We start from the raw sequence: 18,830 nt of genomic DNA, 5'->3' as shown, positions 1-18,830 counted from the left end.
AGTGATGCAACGTTTCACCTGAGATGTCTAAGGACCAAGATATTATGTCACTACTAAACTTCATTGCCACAACCTTGCCTTTGGACTTGCAAAATGTACTTAAAATATCGAAAGTTAAATTACTTAACAAAGCGTTGCATAATAACAATAATACTTTTTATTTATAGAGTGCTTTTCAAGCTACTCAGACATTTTACATTTATAAAGACCATACACACAACACTAACACTATACAAGCTTATATGTGACTCATTATCTGAAAAGTAATTAGTATATCTATGTAGTAAAAAGTACAATATTACTTTTAAAGTTCTAGTAGAAGTACCTCAAAATGTTGCTTGAGTGCAGTGCAGGGACTTACACAGTGTCAGTTCACACATCATCCAGCAGATGGCGCTCCAGGTCCTGATTAGTGATCCATGCGGAGGAGCAGAGCCACGGCCCCCCCTGTGCTCTGCGCCCAGGCGTTGTTTTTGTCTCCTGGATGATGAGGTGCGTAAAGAGGCGCCAACGCACCGCACCGGGCTGAGGAGGTAGCTGATGAGCAGACCAGACAAACAGCTTCTCTCCAAGACATCTACGCAGCGTGCCAGAACCGGAGAGACCATGAAGACACACGGCAGATCGAGGAGTAAAGATTCACCAGCAGACGACTGAGTGAAGAGGCAGGATGGCGGGGGGTCGGAGGGGACTTGTGGCCCCACAGAATACTTTTTTGGAGAATATTGTGAGACGGTCGAACGGTAAGGACGATATGCTACATTGAAATGGAGCTGAAACGATTTAAAACGTTAAAACTAAATGTCTTTGAAGCGTAGACACACGAATGATCCGTCAGCCCAATCAAGCTAATCAACTAATTAACGACATTTAAAAAAAAAAAAAAAAGGGTAATTAGTGATAGAGCGTTTTGCTTCATGTGCATTAAAAAGTTCGTTTCTTCATTGAGCGTTAACGAGAGTTAAGTAAACGAGAGTTAAAAATGTCCATTCATTCTAGAAATAATCTCCAGAATGACAGAATTAATGTTCCGACAAAGCTCCTTGTTTCCACTTGGGAGTTCCTGCAGGAGCGAGAAAGACAGCAGGTTACAATCATCATAGCCTTCTCCTGATTACATAAGGCAGAAATGTCTTGTCTGGATACTTTCTGCAGCTTTAATGCACAACAAAGTGTACTAAATATACTCATTATTTTCCCAAAACATGCATTATTATGTCAGCGTGTGAAAACACATGAATGCATTTGATATTATTCATCACGACTCCCCATAAAGCTACAGATTGGTTTGAAATGAAACTATTAAGCTTTTGTTGCTAACGTCGTAGCCTTTAAAGACCAACAGCATCTGAAGATGTGTTGAACAGAAAGCCAACCAAACCTCAATCTGGGCCTAATTAGGACACACTTCTTCATTCTGTGCATATAAACACCACTGAAAACATTAAGCCCTAAAAGACTTTGCACCATCTTCTGATGTCCAGTGTTGACATAATGGTATTATTATTATTAATGGCATTTATTACCAATCAAATCATCCCAGCAGAGAGGATTAGTAAAATAATGGCTTTTATCTAACCTCGTTAAAAATCACTTTGAAGCGCACATTCCAGACTTCTGTTAAAACTTCACAGTCGCTAAGTATACCAACAGTGATGAGTTCCTTTTATTGTTTTACATGTTAATTTGTCAAAAAAAAGACGTCTATAACTTGTTTTGTTACTGAAACAAATGGGATTCATTTAGTGCACAGTATGGGGTCCAGAATGTGAAGACAATTATCCACATTTGAACACTGAAACTTGCAGTATTTTTGGGTGTCAGTAAACCTTTTGGGTTTGTATTATTAGATCCAATAGGAAGTGACAGGACAGACTGGAGAGTTATGCCACTGGACAGCTATATGAAACAAAACCAGCAGCTTTGTGTGTGTTTCAACGTTTGGAGACGATATTGGATACAAACCAGCTAATTGGTTTGAGCTATAATGACTTATTATTTTAATGGGGTTTGGCTAAAATCATGGTCGTCTTCCACAGAGGTATGCCAAGCAACCTTGGTGTCTTTGTATTCACTCCTTGGTTCTCACTGTCAGTCTGCCCCTGTAGCACATATCTCCATTAAAATGTGTTATGACAGAAGAGAACAACTTGTACATCTCTCCAGAGCGACGCTTTCTTTAGATGAACAGCGTGTGAATCTGGATCCCTAAGGTGTATGATAAATTAAAAAAGGAGAATCCGACCTTTTAAAAAACAAAAGCACATGCATATGTTTTTCTTATGACCTTGGGCAGTCCATGGATTTGCGGGACTTAAATCTCTCCCAAGCTAGAAACAAAAGAGCCAAAGCTATAATCTGCAGGATGCCACTGAGACACAGTGGTGGGTGGGCGTTCACAGACAATGAGATGTTCAGTTTTTCATAACTTTCATTGTTCAAGATTAGAGTGTTTACTTTTTTGTCTCTATTTCGGATTTTTGTGTTCATAGTAGGTCACCACCTAAATTTAACTTTAATTTTAAGGAATAAAACAGAAGTTTTTACGCGACATTTAAACCTGTCAAAGCAGTACATGCACAGGTGCAATTTGAGTGTCGGTAAATAATTCCAGTAAGCAAACATGGACAATAACAGTGACCTGCAACGAGGACTCTAACATGAAATTTCACCATCTTCGGATGTTATCAGCCCATTGGATGTGCGTCATCGGTCGTAATCAACCTCATAGATATGGGTTAGAAGGGGCCTGCTGCACCTACTAGTCGGTTTGGACTGAGTGGTGATAAGTAGCCACTCAATGTGCTGATAACATTTGAAAAACTAGTGTGAAATATAGCCAATAATGTGAGAAGAAAGGGGGTCTTTGACCATTTATTGAAACTTATAGGACCTGAAATGCTCAAAATCAAATTCTTGGTGGGTCTTGTTTATCCTATGAAGCTATACTGTAAAGTGTGTCTGCATGTTGAGAGGGGAGGAGCAGCAAAGAAAATGTAGGTTGGAGGGTAATTAAAGCAAAGTTAATTTAGCTGCTAGCATGAATAACGTTAACGTTGATGGATGCAGTTGTGCACTATTAGCCTTCGTGCTTCTGCTACATTGCTGCATATTCGGAAAGGATTATTTAAAGTATTTTAAACCTACAATAACTGACTATTTCAGGCAACTTTGGGGTCAGTGCAAAGTTGTGAACACAACATTAACACATCTCCTTTTAAGTTGATAAGGCGAACTTGTTGGTCGTTAATTATTCAGCAGTTACGGAGCAACATTGGCATTCATTTGAAAGTGTGTGTGTGTGTGTGTGTGTGGCCTCTCAAGTCCAATATTCACTCTCTTTTAGCTCTGGTTTTGATCTCTAACAACTCCTGAGGGAAATAGCTGTCTCTTTAGCTGATAAACACTCGACTATGTCCACCAGTTTGTCACTAACTGTGTCTGTTTGCAGTTTGATACTGAGCAGGTAAACCAAAACAGTTCAGACAAGCTGAAAAGATGCATTAATCAATATTATTTATTTATTTTACTTGCATTGAATCAAATGAATATGTTTTCTTGTACTTTGAACTTTATAGCTCTATAGAGGTTTTGTTGCTCTGTTAAAGTCATTATTTTGCCCCTGCACCAAATGGCAGACAAACAAAGTTAGCGACTAACGTTAGCTGAATATATTAGCGGCTAAAGAGCCAAATGTTTCTCTCAGAAGTTGGTAATACAGCTAAAAGTGAAGTGAATATCGCACTTGAATTCATTGGATGGCCAGAAAGATGACTCTAAATGTATGCTAAATTGCTCCAAGTGTGCTGCATGTGTAAGTAAATAACGGTATGCTAACGTGTTAGCCACAACAAATAAAGCTAGCTGTGTGTCAGCTTGTTTCTGAGATTATCTGCCCTTTAGTGGCCAAAAAATAATAAATGCAGCTTTACTTATCAGAAGTCTACCTTTTAATAGAAACACCTATTTCTGTATTACATAAGTTTATTTATAAATAAGCTGCATTGTCACATTTTTAGCGAGAAACGTTGAGGAGTGTTGTGTCTGTTTTTGGTTGACACGTCAACAGATATTTTAATCTTTTAACCTTCTTTCCTTTTCAAACATTTCAGTTTGGACACTGTCACATAGACAGACAGGTACTATAAAGTTTAGTTTGGTGTGCTGCTTATGTTTTCTTTACAGTATCTATCTCTTTGTAATGTACCACTAAATGTTCTATACCAAATGCTGTTAATTTACAAAACACTTATCTAATCAGACATGTTGAGATAATACAAAAAATGATTGTTAAAATATGCTGCAACACAGCAAATCCACAGCTAATGACAATAATGGAGCTTTGGACTCACAAGATTAACGTTCATCTGATCATTGTAAAATAACACGTTGGCATGGAACGTCTTGTGCTTCATAATCTGTCGGTGTTCTCATGCTTGTATTTGTGTTTTTATTTTGACATGATCAAAGAATTCTTAGTGTTCATATGTGGTATAAAAAATGGCATTTCTATGTGCTTTGTGCTAGGTGTTTTTAATTCCTTCTCCTGCTCTTCTACCCCTGTGTCGTCATATTATTGTAGTCTGTGTGCATAGCAGGGTGCCTTGCTTTGAACCTTTCACACAGATTTATTTTTATTTTTATCCCCAATAATCATCGCTTCCCCTGACCCATTTGAAACCATTACATTTGATCCTTTTTGCCAAAATTATGTGGATGGATTTGAGATTATTTTACTTTTAAGCATGTTTTAAATGTCAATCTTAGTTTTTAATCCCAGTTATGGAACAAAATTTGTTTTTGCAAACGAACAAATTTTATTCACATTGTTTTGCACATTAATATTTATTTGATAAAAATGGCAACATGCAGAGCGCAAATGAGTAATCATGTCTAATTTGTCAATAAAGTTGTGCATAATTGTGATTTAAGTACAATTATGGTGTTTTTTTAAAAAGTATTTCATTTCTTAAAAATGAAAGGCAAAAATGTATTTCCTTTTTTCATGATCAGACTCATATCAGCTCAATAATCGTAAAGTATGTCTGCTTTAAAATGACATGGACATTGTAGCCATTTGTTTTAAACTCAGACATATTCTCTCATGGCAAATACTGCACGTAGTCCTAAAAGCCAGCTAGCATATTCTTTAATATGATGTATAATGACATATAAGGACTTGGGGTTTGAGTAATGACACTGATTAACAGTAGTGAATGTTAATTATATAATTGCTGAGTTCTAGAATGAGGACGGAAGCTAAATGTAAATATTATTGTAACTCAATGATTACGAAGGTTTATTAACATTTTGAATATGCAAAATCTTCCATATGAGAATTAATGTACTCTGTAAAAATCGATGACCGCAGCTGTTAATATGTGTAGACTGTACTTGCCAATAATGAATACTTTATTCTAATAATCAATAGCAACTAATTTGACCACTTAAAAACATCTGAAACAGCAAACTCCGCCTGTTACCTCCTTCTCTACAGAAGCAATACAAAACTACACAAGATGTTGTGAAAAGTAAAGATTAAAAACAAAAATTAAAGGGAGCAGATGTTTGGATGTTTACTACATAACAAAGATAATTTGTTTGGCCTACATTTGTGTACAAGTGCCCCATGTGGAGTGTGTAATGGGGCGTAGACCATCACGGACACTAATGAAAATCTTTAAAGTGTAAAGATAGGGGAAACATTACGACAAAATGAACATTTAAAACAAACAAACATTTGAAATAAAAATACAGCATGAGTTTTGTGAGGGAATAACATCGTCACTGGCTCTGTATAACGTCTTAGGCACTCTAATCCTAAATGTTTTCTCCCTTTATTATTGTACAAACAATGATATAATGCTCAAGGCTAGACACTTAAAACAATTATTTAAAATATACCTTTTTTCCCCAACATGTGTCCTGTATTTCTTTAAATAACTTTTACTTCTTTGCATTTTCTTTTCAGTTGCAGCTCCACCAAATCCTTGTCTCAAAAAAACCTTTTCCAAACCCAGAAGTATTTTTATATTGTTGTTTTTATTAGGAAATACTGCAACCCTTCAAGTTTATTCGCCTTTCTTCCCCTGTTTACTTTCAAACAGATACCAACTTTGTCCTGGGAAATGCTCAGATAGTAGACTGGCCCATCGTCTACAGCAATGATGGTTTCTGCAAGTTGTCGGGGTACCACAGAGCAGAGGTGATGCAGAAAAGCAGCACCTGCAGGTAGGCAAGAGGACCTGTGTCTTACTTTAGATGTGTTAGGATTACAAATGCTAAAGAGGTAAGATACTTGTTTCATAAATATATTCATGAGATCATATCATTTATACCTCCACCAAATAAAATTAACTTTGAAGATAATGTAATAAAAATATTATTTTGGAATTTGCACATCTTGAATTATTTGGCTGTATTAATAAATACAAGATCAACCAGTGACTTTATTCAAAGCCTACAGCTATCTTGGTAATCTGAATGAGGTTCATCTTGGCTGGCAAAGCTAAAATAATCATGCTGTATGTGCAGTTATTCTACAGTCAGAGAGAGGGTGACTGTTTCCACACGTTCTTTTTCTAAATGTCATAATAGCCTGCAGTAAAACGATGTGTGGAGCTCTCACTTAGACCACTGCATCATATGTATATATAGATATGGACTGTTGCAGTACTATGATGGAGGGTTTGACTCTCACCGGAGAAGCCATTTTTAATTCTGTGTTTATTTGTATTTACACCTTCCACCAGGCTGAGTATCCCTATTTTGAGGTAATAGGTAGAGACTTATGTGAGGAGGATAATGTTACCAGGTGCAGGTGTACACAGTCGTTCTCATGTCTCGTGTTTGTGGTTTCAAACTCTCTATGGAACATTTTGTCTTATTTTAAGAGAAAGGGAAACAATGCTGCACATGTACATATACTTTTGCATAATTCTGTAATAATTAGCAGGATGAAAGAATAGCTAACACATCAGCAGTGGAGCAAAACAGATTTGAACTATTTTTCAAATCAAATGGTGAGATTTGCTTACAAATGAGGGCAACGGCTGCAGCGATGTTGTCACTGGACGAGTCTACACTCAGTCTAGCAGCTCTGTGAGGCTGTAGCTAAATGCTAATGTTAGCATGCTCACAATGTTGCTGCACATGCTGATGTTTACAAGGTATAATGTTAACCACGTTCTTCTTCTTAGTGTGTTTACATGGTACTATTTGATAATTAGCATTTTGATGATGGTAGTACACACTACACTAGACCGCCTTTAGCTTTGTGGTGGTAATCCCATTGGCTTTCCTTCGAGGGAACCAGGGCAATGCGAACGTCATCCCTGCACCACTCTGTTCGTTAAATATCTAGCGTCGGGGGCAAAAGCCATCAGGATTCATCCTCTGATGAACATGAATGTTTGTACCAAATGTCACGTCAATTCATTCTGTAATTATTGAGATATTTCAGTCTGGACCAAAGTGTTGGACCAACCAACTGATGGACATTGCCACCCGTAGAGCCATGCAGCTAGCATGGCTACAAGGCTGAGCTATGAGGAACCACCAAGCTTTTGATTCACAGGTCTTCAGTTCAAACCTCGAACCACAACGATACAAGTATGGATGCAGGGGAGGTTCCTCCACAGGGTTGCTCCAGTCGATAGTGACCGTATGAGGAGCAGCAAGTGAATGAGAATACCACTCACGCTTTAGAATTAAAATCATATTCAATTAATTCAAGAATTTCTATTTGTATTTCTTGCAAAGATAACTGAGACACAACTCTGTGACGTAATCGGGTTGTAACAACTTCCACATTGCTGACTGTGTCCCCGGGGTGCTCTCTCCAAAACTCTTCACATAAAGGAATAAAATGAACTCTTAAAATGAGTAGTATACCTATTCGAGTGACTCATATCTGGCGTTGTGTTTATTGTGGCACTAATAAGCATGCCAGTAAGCTCTATATTAATAGGATCACATGGAAACAGTTGGTGCTGCCAGGATCCGTGGGAGATTTCTTCTGTTGTGGGAGATGGCGTTTGTCACAGCCAGCACTGCGGCTATTACTGATTTAGACCCTCAGGTCCCAAAGCATAAGCTTCAGAACACTTGCCAATTCAAATATTGAACAAAGTGTGTGAAGATTAATTCTAGGTTTATTTTTAGTTTGCTGTATGGAGCAGTCTTGTGTTTGAAGAACAGACCTAAAATCTTCTTACTGTACTCGAGGTCCAAAGGAAAACACTTCTACATAATTCTATGTTTATATATAATACTATACATTTCAGTTAATGACGATTAACGATGCATCGAGCGAACAAGCCTTCGTGGTGTTTACTGGAAGCAACAGTGAAATGGAAACAGTTATTGGACAGCAAATTCATTGTAAAAGTTAGACGAAAAGGTATTTCGATAGTATAAATGAGTAATTATGATTTATTAAAGTCATGCTTATTCTTCTCACATCACACCGGCCTTCTCAATTTTAAAATAACTTTTGGTTTTGGCCATTAGAAACTTGCTCACGTGCAACCAATCAACTTCCAGATCAAACACCAGGCTAATTGCCCCCAACCGGACATCCATTCAAGTGATTTGGATTACTTCAGAATCAAACCAGCTGTTTCTTGAGGATTCGTATTAGTAGTGCATGGTTCTGCAAAGAATTCACCCTGGTTGGAAAAGTGCTTTCAAAAGGCCTCTGGGATAAAGTTGTAGGAAGGCACAAGTTAGGTGAAGGCTACACAAATAATTTGCAGGCTTTAGCGCTCCCTCTGAGTTCTGTTCAGAGCATCGTTAAGAAGAGGAAAGCGTTTGGCACCGCCAACACCTTGCCTAGATCAGGCCGTCCGTCCAACCTGGATGACCGAACTACGAGGACATTGATCAGAGAACCGAGCACAGCACACCACCCAAAACACACCATACCTACTGTGAAGCATGGTGGTGGACACATCATGTTGTGGGGGTGTTTCTCTGGGCACTTGGTCAGGACTGAAGGGAAAATGTTCACCCACATTCTTGAGGAAAACCTGCGTCCTTCAGCTGTCCAGCAGGTCATTCACCTTCCAACACGACAACGATCCTAAACAAACCGCCAAAAGAACAACGCAGTGTCTTAAGGACAGGAAGGTGAATGTCCTCGAGTGTCCAAGTCAGAGCCCTGACTTAAATCTGATAGATCATCTGTGGATGGGCTTGAAGAGAGCGGTCCATCGCCACTCACCACGGGATTTAACTGAACTTGAACAATTCTGAAACTAATAATGTGGAAATATTCTCCAGTCTAGGTGAGCAGAGCGAGTGCGAGATAGATTGATGGCTGTAATTGCAGCAAAAAGTGGCTCTACGAAGTATTAAATCAGGAGACTGAGGACTTTTCCAACCCTGCTATTCTAGTGTTTCATGTTTTATTAATGTTCAGAACTGTCGTTTCATTACTTTGATGTTGTAACGCTACATTTGTAAATAAAGCTGGGTTTTGATTTCAGGCTGTACGGTAAATAAAGTAACTATTGTGTGATGACTTTCTATAGGCACTGTACGTTTATTTGTCGTTTACTTTACTACCTGCTACTAAGATTCAGGTTAATAATACAAAATATATAATCAACAAAGAATTTATCAATAATTTTTTTATATATATATATATATATATATATATAAGATTAGTTTTTGGTGGAATTCACAGCAGTATATATATAATACAATAAAAAAGCTCCAACATTAAAGTGATGTACACATTATTGCATCAATAATTATAATACAATAATATATTCTGAAATTTGTTTGTGCAGAATTAATCATTTCACATTTTATAAGTACACTTTGATGCTAATACTTTATTACATTTTGTAATTGTAATTTTATTTCTACACGGGTTGTTACTTTTACTAAAGTAAAATAATACTTAAGAATACTTATATGTTGGTTAGGTATCCCTACATATTTTATTATTATTTATAATATACCTCTATTGTTTGAAAAATATCTTTAAACTGAAAACAACATAAACAAACATAAATAAATAATAAAACACTTATGATATTAATAGAAGTTCACAACAACAGTTAAGTTTGACGTGCAGTACATGATGACAATAACCGGAGCATCTCTTACGGGATCCTCTGGATATCGGAGGCTCTTTGTTTTCCAATTTAGCAAAATAAGACGGCGATCAGGCAGCGATGCATTTGCATTTTTATGGACGCAAAATAACATTTGGTCTTTTTCTGTCTAAAAACATCTCCTTCCGCTTCTTGACGAGGCCATGAAACATTCAGTGTGGATGTTTTTGAGGATGACTCAAACAGAAAATGTACGCTCATCTCCCCAGAGTGTCTAATATCTTGTGCTGCACACGTGTGTGGATCAAAGATGTTATTTCCATCTCAGCTGCTCTTACTGTGTTCTGTGTCTCCTCCATTATGTACATGCTATTTTTTACCCGTTCTATACTGGATGCTGTAAACATACAGTGACAAACCTGCGGGGACTTTTCACACATGACAAGAAAGTCATTTGAGGAATCGTTTTTTCTTTCTTTCTTTGAAGCGAGTCACTTTCCTCCCAGCTCAGAGAGAGGGAGGAACAGAGGGAGGACATTCATCAGTGATATTACATCAAGCACTGCTCTGAAAAAGTCTCTGCAGCGTCAGGATGTAGTCTCATTAAATTTAGCCTTCCTTTTTTATTTCATAACAAACTCAGAGTTATTTTTAGATCATGCTGGAACAGGCTGCTACTGAGGGTGGCAGTAACAAGCAAAGTGAGATGAATGTCTCTGCAGCGTGGTTAAATGTGCTCACGGTTGCTTGACCCATCTTCAGGTTTCATTTGTTTTTTTAGAGGTACTTTGCATTCGGCCAATTAGACATGGGGCTGAATTTAGCTCTTTTTTTATGCTTTCAGGATACATTTCAATGAGTTTTAATCTACCTCTACTCTATATTTAACACAGCCTAAGTCTGCAGTGTAATCACTCAGTAACTGGTCTGCACAGTTTAGGTATAACTCTTGATAAATGGCGTATCATTTTTTTGGATTCGATATAAAAAGGTTCCATCAAAGAAATCTTGGAACAGAGCAAAGCACCACAATGCAACCAGGGAATACACGTCGACCAACACATCACGTTATTCACTCGCCTTCCTCAGCACACTCGAGTGAAAGAACGAGCACGCTTGTCCAATGTGCCGCTGCCCATTAAATATTCAAATTGTTATTTCCCTTTTGTGTCTTCCAGCTTCATGTACGGGGAGCTTACAGACAAGGACACGACGGAAAAAGTGCGGCTAACATTCGAGAATTATGAGATGAACTCGTTTGAAATACTAATGTACAAGAAGAACAGTAAGTAGCGACACCATATGTGAGGAAAAGAGGAAGTTTTTCCACTCTCTTGTCATGCTAATGTATTCCAAGCTCCTGTAACATAAGTTCAAAGGCAGCACAGAACATTTCTAGAGGTAGAAATGTTCTAATTGGTTGAGAGCCAGACAACCCTCCCTTGAAACATGATTGTGATGGGTTTCTACTGGTGGATGTACCCTCCCTCTGCTTGCAGGTGTTACAGGAGAACATGGGCAGTTTTAAAAGTCTAGATCATTTCAGTTTACACTTTACAATCCAGATTTCTGCAGTACGTGGACTCGGTGTCATTGTCAGATGATTCAGCTAATATATGAGTGTTGTTTCTTTTTATACTTTCAGGGACGCCGGTTTGGTTTTTTGTGAAAATTGCTCCCATTCGAAATGAACAAGAGAAAGTGGTCCTGTTTCTTTGCACGTTCAGTGACATCACAGCCTTTAAGCAGCCCATCGAAGACGATTCTTCCAAAGGTAAAAGTCAACTAATTGAATTCAACTTCACGCCTTTTTAAATGTTTAAAGCTGCCAGAGAAAGTTAATTCTTCTCCAGAGTGATTAAAATAGGAAAAAATGCATTTATATCAAAACCTCAGGGCCCGATAAAATCATTTAAAATGTTCTGCACGTTGCGCGGCAGACATGCGCGGTCTAAAAAAATCCTCATAAAGTGAGAGAGGAGGTAACATTAGTCTGCCAGCGATCACCATCCGACCCTGTGCGTTGTGCATCTGCTCTGGCAAACGCCCACTCGGTGAATTACGCACCCGATCATGATGGTTATCGGCACACAGCACAAAACATGATTCATTGGACTGTATAACTGTTGAAGACAGCCAAAATAGAAAACATGGATCAGTGCAAGCCAGAGTGACAAAAACAGGATGTGGAATTATCACGAAATTGAGAATATAGTTGAGTATCAACACGTAGTCTCTGCTGTAAAGGCTGTTGAATCAGCAAAGAAGCTTTAGCCTCTTACATGCAGGAAACAAACTGCAGTAGCCAACATAAACTAGGCTAGGCTGAGAGCAGTGAACCAGAAACCTGAAGCTGAAAGACGCTTTAAAGCTCCGCAGAGAGAGAAACCTTAACTACATGCATGGAATGTAAAAGGCGTTATCTCTGAATGAGTGTTCGCTAACGTTTGTTTTTACTTGTGGGTCAGTAATAAACAGTTAGAAGTTCTTGAATTCACCAGGAAGATGAATTAAAGATAAAAAAAAAGGACAGAAAGATATGGAGTAAAATTGAAACGGGTGTATAAAACGTAAACGTGTCCTTGTTGATGGCAGATTGCTGCTCTACAAAACATTTACAATTAACATGAATAAAGCCGTTACAATTTACAAAGTAGGCTTTTAAGAAGCTGTGATTCTTATCACAACTCCCACAACACATGCTGTAGCCCCAGGAAATGTACAATACCAGAAAGCATCTTTTAAAATCCTCATGTTAATGTGCACATGTATATTTTTATAATCCTCAGGCTGGGGAAAGTTTGCCCGACTGACTCGAGCTCTAACGAGCAGCAGAGGAGTCTTACAGCAGCTGCAGCCCACAGTTCACAAAGGAGAGAACGTCCACAAGCACTCCCGCTTAGCTGAGGTACTGTGGATACATGGGATTTTTTATTTCTGCTTTAATTCAGTACTGTATACTTGAGAAGAAACTTTGGACACTGAGAACAGAGTTTTTAAAACGAGGTCAACTTCTAAGACTTACTCAGCGCTTCTTATGAGCAGGTGAGCTGTCGTCACAATCAGGATGACATCATTTAAATACATATTGTTCCTCTTACCTGTAGTGCTATTTGTGAATCTAGATTGTTTTAGTGCGAGTTGATGGCGAGTGTCTCTCCAATATAAAGGCACGAGCTGGCACTTTGCTTCTGGTGCTCAAAGATACGTTTGAAAAACTCAGCAGCAATGTCTCTTTCCGTAAAATCATAAGCCGGTTATTCAAGATAATCCGCAGACTTTGTTGTGAGCGGTTTCATGTAGGAACTTTGTTTTTTCTGCAGCACAGAGGGAAGCGTACATCTACTCAGGGATGAGATGCTCGCGCTCATGACAGCGCAACATGTAAACATTAATGGTGTCTCGGCTGAGCTGTATCGTAAGCTAGCTCAGGGGAGCTCAGGAGAGCCTCTCTTCTGTGCAGTGATATGGTAGAAAGAAAATAGTTCCACTGCTCTCAACACGGTCTGTGGAGTAACCTGATTGTGATTTTTGGAAAGACATGTTGCTGTTGAGTTCTTCAAATGTATTCTTTGGGATGATTTGAGCACCACACGTCATCTAGTTCCCTTATATTGAGAGAGAAAATCAAATGAACTGTATGTTTAGTACAGCACAAACACAATTCAAGCCTCTGCATTTAACCAATCTTAGTGTTAGGAGAAGTGGGCAGCTACTAAACAGTGCTCAAGGGCAGCTCATCAGTGTCCAGTGTGGCCTCCTGCTGTGTATATTTATATCATCTGTCTGTGTTTGAGTTTTCCTGACTCACTGTCTGCCGGCAGGTACTGCAGCTTGGCTCAGATATCCTACCTCAGTACAAACAGGAGACCCCCAAGACCCCTCCCCACATCATCCTGCACTACTGCCTCTTCAAGACCACGTGGGACTGGGTCATCCTCATCCTCACCTTCTACACAGCCATCATGGTGCCCTACAACGTCTCCTTCAAGACGAAGCAGAACAACGTGACGTGGCTGGTGGTGGACAGCATCGTGGACGTCATCTTCCTCGTGGACATCGTTCTAAACTTCCACACCACGTTCGTCGGACCCGCCGGCGAGGTCATCTCAGACCCCAAGCTGATCCGGATGAACTACCTGAAGACCTGGTTTGTTATCGACCTGCTGTCCTGCCTGCCGTACGACGTCATCAACGCCTTCGAGAATGTAGATGAGGTGAGTGCGGCGGTTCTGAGTTTGTGCTCAAGAAATTAGTCGATTAACAGATTATCATGATAATTTGAAGCATTAATGCTCCACCGCTGCGAGTTCCAGCTAGATCAGCAACTATTTTGATAATTAATTAGTTGTTTAAGACATTTCTTTAGCAAAATATGAGAGAATCTTTCATGCATGTATATTTCATATTTCTGGGTTTTGGACTGCTGGTCAGACAAAACAAGCAGATTGAAGACGTCACCTCGAAAAGATCGATAGCAAACAGCGGCTGCTTTTTTAAAATGACAGTTAAAAAGAGATTCGTCTTTATTCTAACACATTGGACAAGTTGTACCTGGAGCGACGGGTTATTATGTTTCCATGCAGGCTCACGACCAGACGATCAGATCCTGTTCACTGGCTGTTGTTTTGTATAGTGACAGTGAAAAAATGAGGTGGAAATGAGCAACATAATAATATGCTTGTTTGTGAATTCATAAATGTTTAACTGTAATGAGGAGTGTTTGCTTGAGAGCTATCACAGGATTTGAGATAATTGGGACATTTTAATTGGGGAAGGAGCGTTACATTATTAAACTGAGGCACTCTTCAGCGCTCTGCTGATGCCCCAAAACCATTAACACCTAACAACAGCTGACAAGGACTGAATCATGTGCTGTGATTAAAACTGAGGCATGTTGTGTGAGCGAGTGGTTTTTAACAGTTTCACCATCTACTTCTACTACTTCCTTTATTGTTCACTTGTGACGTAACATTGCTTACCTGGAGTTGTGTCATTGAGGGAGGAAAATAGCTTTACAGAATGCTTACATGTTCAAATTTTGTATTTGTAGTATAGTTTGCTGATAAAATCTATTAACAGAAGTAATACGTTCTGTCTCTCGCTGCGTCTGAGTGAAGATCTCTTGTACGATGCAACATACAGCTTCTGAATCAGGTCAAAATGTTCACACACTGAATTGAATAAATGGAGCCTCAGGGTCCTGCACTTGCCGGTTTTCATTCTAATAATGCATCATTGTGTGTGCCTGTGTGTGCCTGTGTGTCCCTGTGTGTGTGTGTGCTTTAATGTCTCACGTGTGTGTGTGTGTATTGTTGCGTCTGGGTAAAATGCTGTGAAAGCATTAAACGACGTGGTGCATCACACATCGAACAGTGTACGTCGGCTCTCAGGGGGGTATCGGGTAGCACACACATTACAATGTAAAATGAAATGCTGTTGTGACGCTTTAAAAAAAGAAAAGAGGCTTGTTGGGGGGCCGCGGGCACTGAGTTGTATTTGCAGGTCCAGCGTTTTGTCCCACTTTCTAGTCTTTCAGCGCTTCAGCATCCTAAACGCTGACAAGTTGTACTGGCCGGACCAGAAGCCGTCAGCAGGAGAGAAAAACAACAAGCTTTAGAGATTTAAAACATAAGGCTGGTGTTATTTGATCTTTTAAGAATTCATTTGAATAACGATGTGTTTTGGTTTCGAATCATTGAGGTCGAACAAAAGCGTTGCGTTCTTTCCTCCATAAAACATTTGCAAAGCTGACTTTTCTTAACTGTTTGAAAGCTGCTTTGTTTACGTCCATGTTCACCTGCTGGTCTTCGTCTTTTCCTGCCTTTGCTGGTGCGTTACTTCATCTGTTGTCGTGTTACCGCCACCGGTTGACACTATATGATCTTCTAGATGGAGATCCCTTGATAGTAAACGAGGAGTAAACTGTAAGTAACGATTTGTCACAGCCAGTAGTGATGTACTTTATTCCTTTATCAGTTTTATATAATTGTACATTGAATTTTCTTTAGGTTTTGCACTGAAACAAGTGATTTCCCAGTGTCACCTTGTTCTCCGACCTCTCTCTCTCCTCATAAGTAGTATAAACCAGCTACAGCTGATATATATAATACTTACTTAAGAACATTTTGTCTGGTATGATCAATCGAAGCTGTACGCCCTGCCCTTTGCTTAATTCTTCAATAGAAATGAATCTTTTAGATTTGAAGAATAACTTGTGGACATTTGAGATTTAATATCCTTATGAAGGTTTTACAAGGCTTGGAGCATTTCATATCTTAAAAGGTATCCGGAAAGCTTTTCTCGAGCCAATAAAGAGAACATATCCTTGGGGCCTAATTCAGGTCGCTAAGATAAACTCATTACCAAGTGCACAGATCATAGGGGGGGAGCTGCCGTTGACAGGCGCCGCCGATATTATTATCTGATTTCAGGGCTTTTCAATCAGCAGGGGAATCGGCGCAGGCAGGATAGACGTACGTGTGCGTCTACATGCAGTAGACACATGGCTAAATCTTAGGGACCTATTAAGGTCGCACTTGATAGGTCTGAGGCTCGGACCCATTAATCGGAGAGTTGGTCGAGGGCGTACTGATAGTTGGTTGCTTCTCTACAGCTTCTTATTTTTGCTTTTATATTTACTGTGAGGTTCAAGTGTACATTTAGCCTATTATAACGTTATGGACACATTAGCGGCAAGCCAGAATGAAAGATGACCATCCACTTGCAGGATAATCTTCCAGTGTGTGTCTGCAACAACTCAGTGACTCCAATTTACTCCAAATTGCTTTGAGGCAATCCATGGCAAGGGTAAATGAGAGCGGGTAAACAATCGGCCATGTTATTAAACCGGGAGCTGAAACATCTTGCTGCGGCTACAGACCTTAACGACTGACATGAATAACTTTGATGGCTGTTTTCCCCAACACGTTTCCAAATAGGGAGGGGGGAGATCATTAACGAGGAGCGGGTGTCAAAGTTGTTCTCGTCACCTTGAGACTGACTGAACCTTGTAGTTATTGTGTCATTTCTAATGACTGATAACCCAAAACAACAACAAATGAAAGCACTTCATGTCGCAGCTAAAGGCTGAAGCGGTTCCTCCAGCTCTCAGTGCACGCGCTGGTCACACTGCACGCGCTGGTCACACTGCACGCGCTGGTCACACTGCACGCGCTGGTCACACTGCACACGCTGGTCACACTGCACGCTCTTTACAAACACAGTTATGGTTTTATTTTCTTTATTGAATATTGATTTTGTCATGTGTTTATTCATCGCTTACCACTGATCAAGTGTCTTCTCTCTTACTTGTGCTTCGTTTTTGTTTTTCTTCTTTTTCATCTGTTCTGTTTGCATGGCCTCCCCCCCCTCTTCCTCTTCTGCCTGTATTCATGCATGGGACGCGATGGGAAGAATTGGAACCACCGAGCTGTCACTCAAGTAGGCTTCAGTTTGATTAGAATATGATTATGAACAGTTTTGTGTTTTACTTGTAGACACACATGCACACTTAATGAACACGTTACATAGACGCTCCATCAGGCTGCAGCAGCTGCACATCTCCTGTTACATTTACTCTTTCATTTCATCTGTGGTGCGCGATGAGAGTACGACAGCAGAGGCATCAGTGCATGAAATAAGTGTCACAGAAAGCAAGTTAAGATTTCTGCTTGTTTTTTGTTCTTCCTGCTAAAGCTTTTCACTGCCAGCAGATAACATCTATCAGATTATGTTCTAGTACAATTTAAAAAAAATAAACAACAGCGTCATTAAAGTTGCATGAGAGCTGATTCGGTCCTCCAGGCATTGAAGACATGCTTTAATAGTTTTAAACATATTGTGCTGTGCATTATAATAACTACCTCTTTTTGAAGCTTTTTGTTTTTGGCTAACTAGGACAAGTCGGAAGCTGAAATGTGACTTGTCATTATGATGTTTTATTATTGGACATTGTAGAACACGTAAGCTTATGCAACACGACACAAAGTTTAAAAAACTGCACGATTTTAAACTCTATTATTATCAAAGTTATTTTTGTAAAACATGGATAAATCCTTTCCAACGTTAGAAGTATTTGAAACCTACTTCCACAGTAACTTGCTAATTAATTAGACTGGACTTTGTGATTAAAAGTTCAGTTTTGACCTTTAGAAACAAAGAAAGTAAATCAATCTCACCACAAGGTCCATTTAGTAGCTGCTGGAGCTTTCGATCGCACCACGAGATCTTCCTCAGCAGATGGAGTTTGCTTAGTTGTCATTTTTCTGACAACTTTAGGATTCATTCTTATCTTTCAGGCCGAGATGCACCAAACGTCCTGAAAACCCCGCAAAAAATCTTAACAGTAAATGGACTTTATAACCAATTAAATATTATCTAATAGGAGAATAAAGCAACTACAAATAGAGGGACATGTTTGTGGGAGTTTACTGCCTTCCTTTGCACACTTTGTTTTATATGATAACATCATTAAATGACTTTTCATACACGATGATGACTATTCCTTAAAGGAGTGCTTCGACATTTTGGGAAATTCCCCTTTTTACTTTCTTGCTGCAAGTGAGAGGAAACAATCGAAGCCATTGTGATGTCTGTGCGAGCCATGAGTGGATTAGTTCAGCAATAAAGAGTGTAAGCAAGGGGACTCCAACACGTGCCTAACTCCCCAGAAACATCTCCAATTGTTATTTTTACATTTGTTCGGGTAGAAATGAAACAAACAAAATCCACTGTGTTAATTGGTGAGATTTGGAGGTATTAGTG

The 18,830-nt window shown here is 39.3% G+C and overlaps 1 protein-coding gene across 2 annotated transcripts in view; it reads left to right on the top strand.

Annotated features, from left to right (window-relative positions):
- Window positions 1-540: 540 nt before the first annotated feature.
- Window positions 541-18,830, top strand: part of kcnh1a (potassium voltage-gated channel, subfamily H (eag-related), member 1a) — a 39,682-nt gene continuing 21,392 nt past the window's right edge. The window contains exons 1-7 of one of the 2 annotated variants that reach the window (XM_029450234.1): window positions 541-743; window positions 4,113-4,139; window positions 6,108-6,231; window positions 11,243-11,349; window positions 11,710-11,838; window positions 12,854-12,972; window positions 13,889-14,281. In XM_029450234.1, coding sequence (XP_029306094.1) covers window positions 671-743; window positions 4,113-4,139; window positions 6,108-6,231; window positions 11,243-11,349; window positions 11,710-11,838; window positions 12,854-12,972; window positions 13,889-14,281 — 972 coding nt within the window. In that variant the 5' untranslated portion in view covers window positions 541-670. The remainder of the gene's footprint in view (window positions 744-4,112; window positions 4,140-6,107; window positions 6,232-11,242; window positions 11,350-11,709; window positions 11,839-12,853; window positions 12,973-13,888; window positions 14,282-18,830) is intronic. The other variant, XM_029450235.1, reaches the window with a different exon arrangement.

This window comes from Cottoperca gobio, chromosome 15 (genome assembly GCF_900634415.1).
Source record: "Cottoperca gobio chromosome 15, fCotGob3.1, whole genome shotgun sequence".
NCBI lineage: Eukaryota > Metazoa > Chordata > Actinopteri > Perciformes > Bovichtidae > Cottoperca > Cottoperca gobio.
Note: the sequence above shows the minus strand (reverse complement) of the source record. Positions and strands in the feature narration are given on the sequence as shown.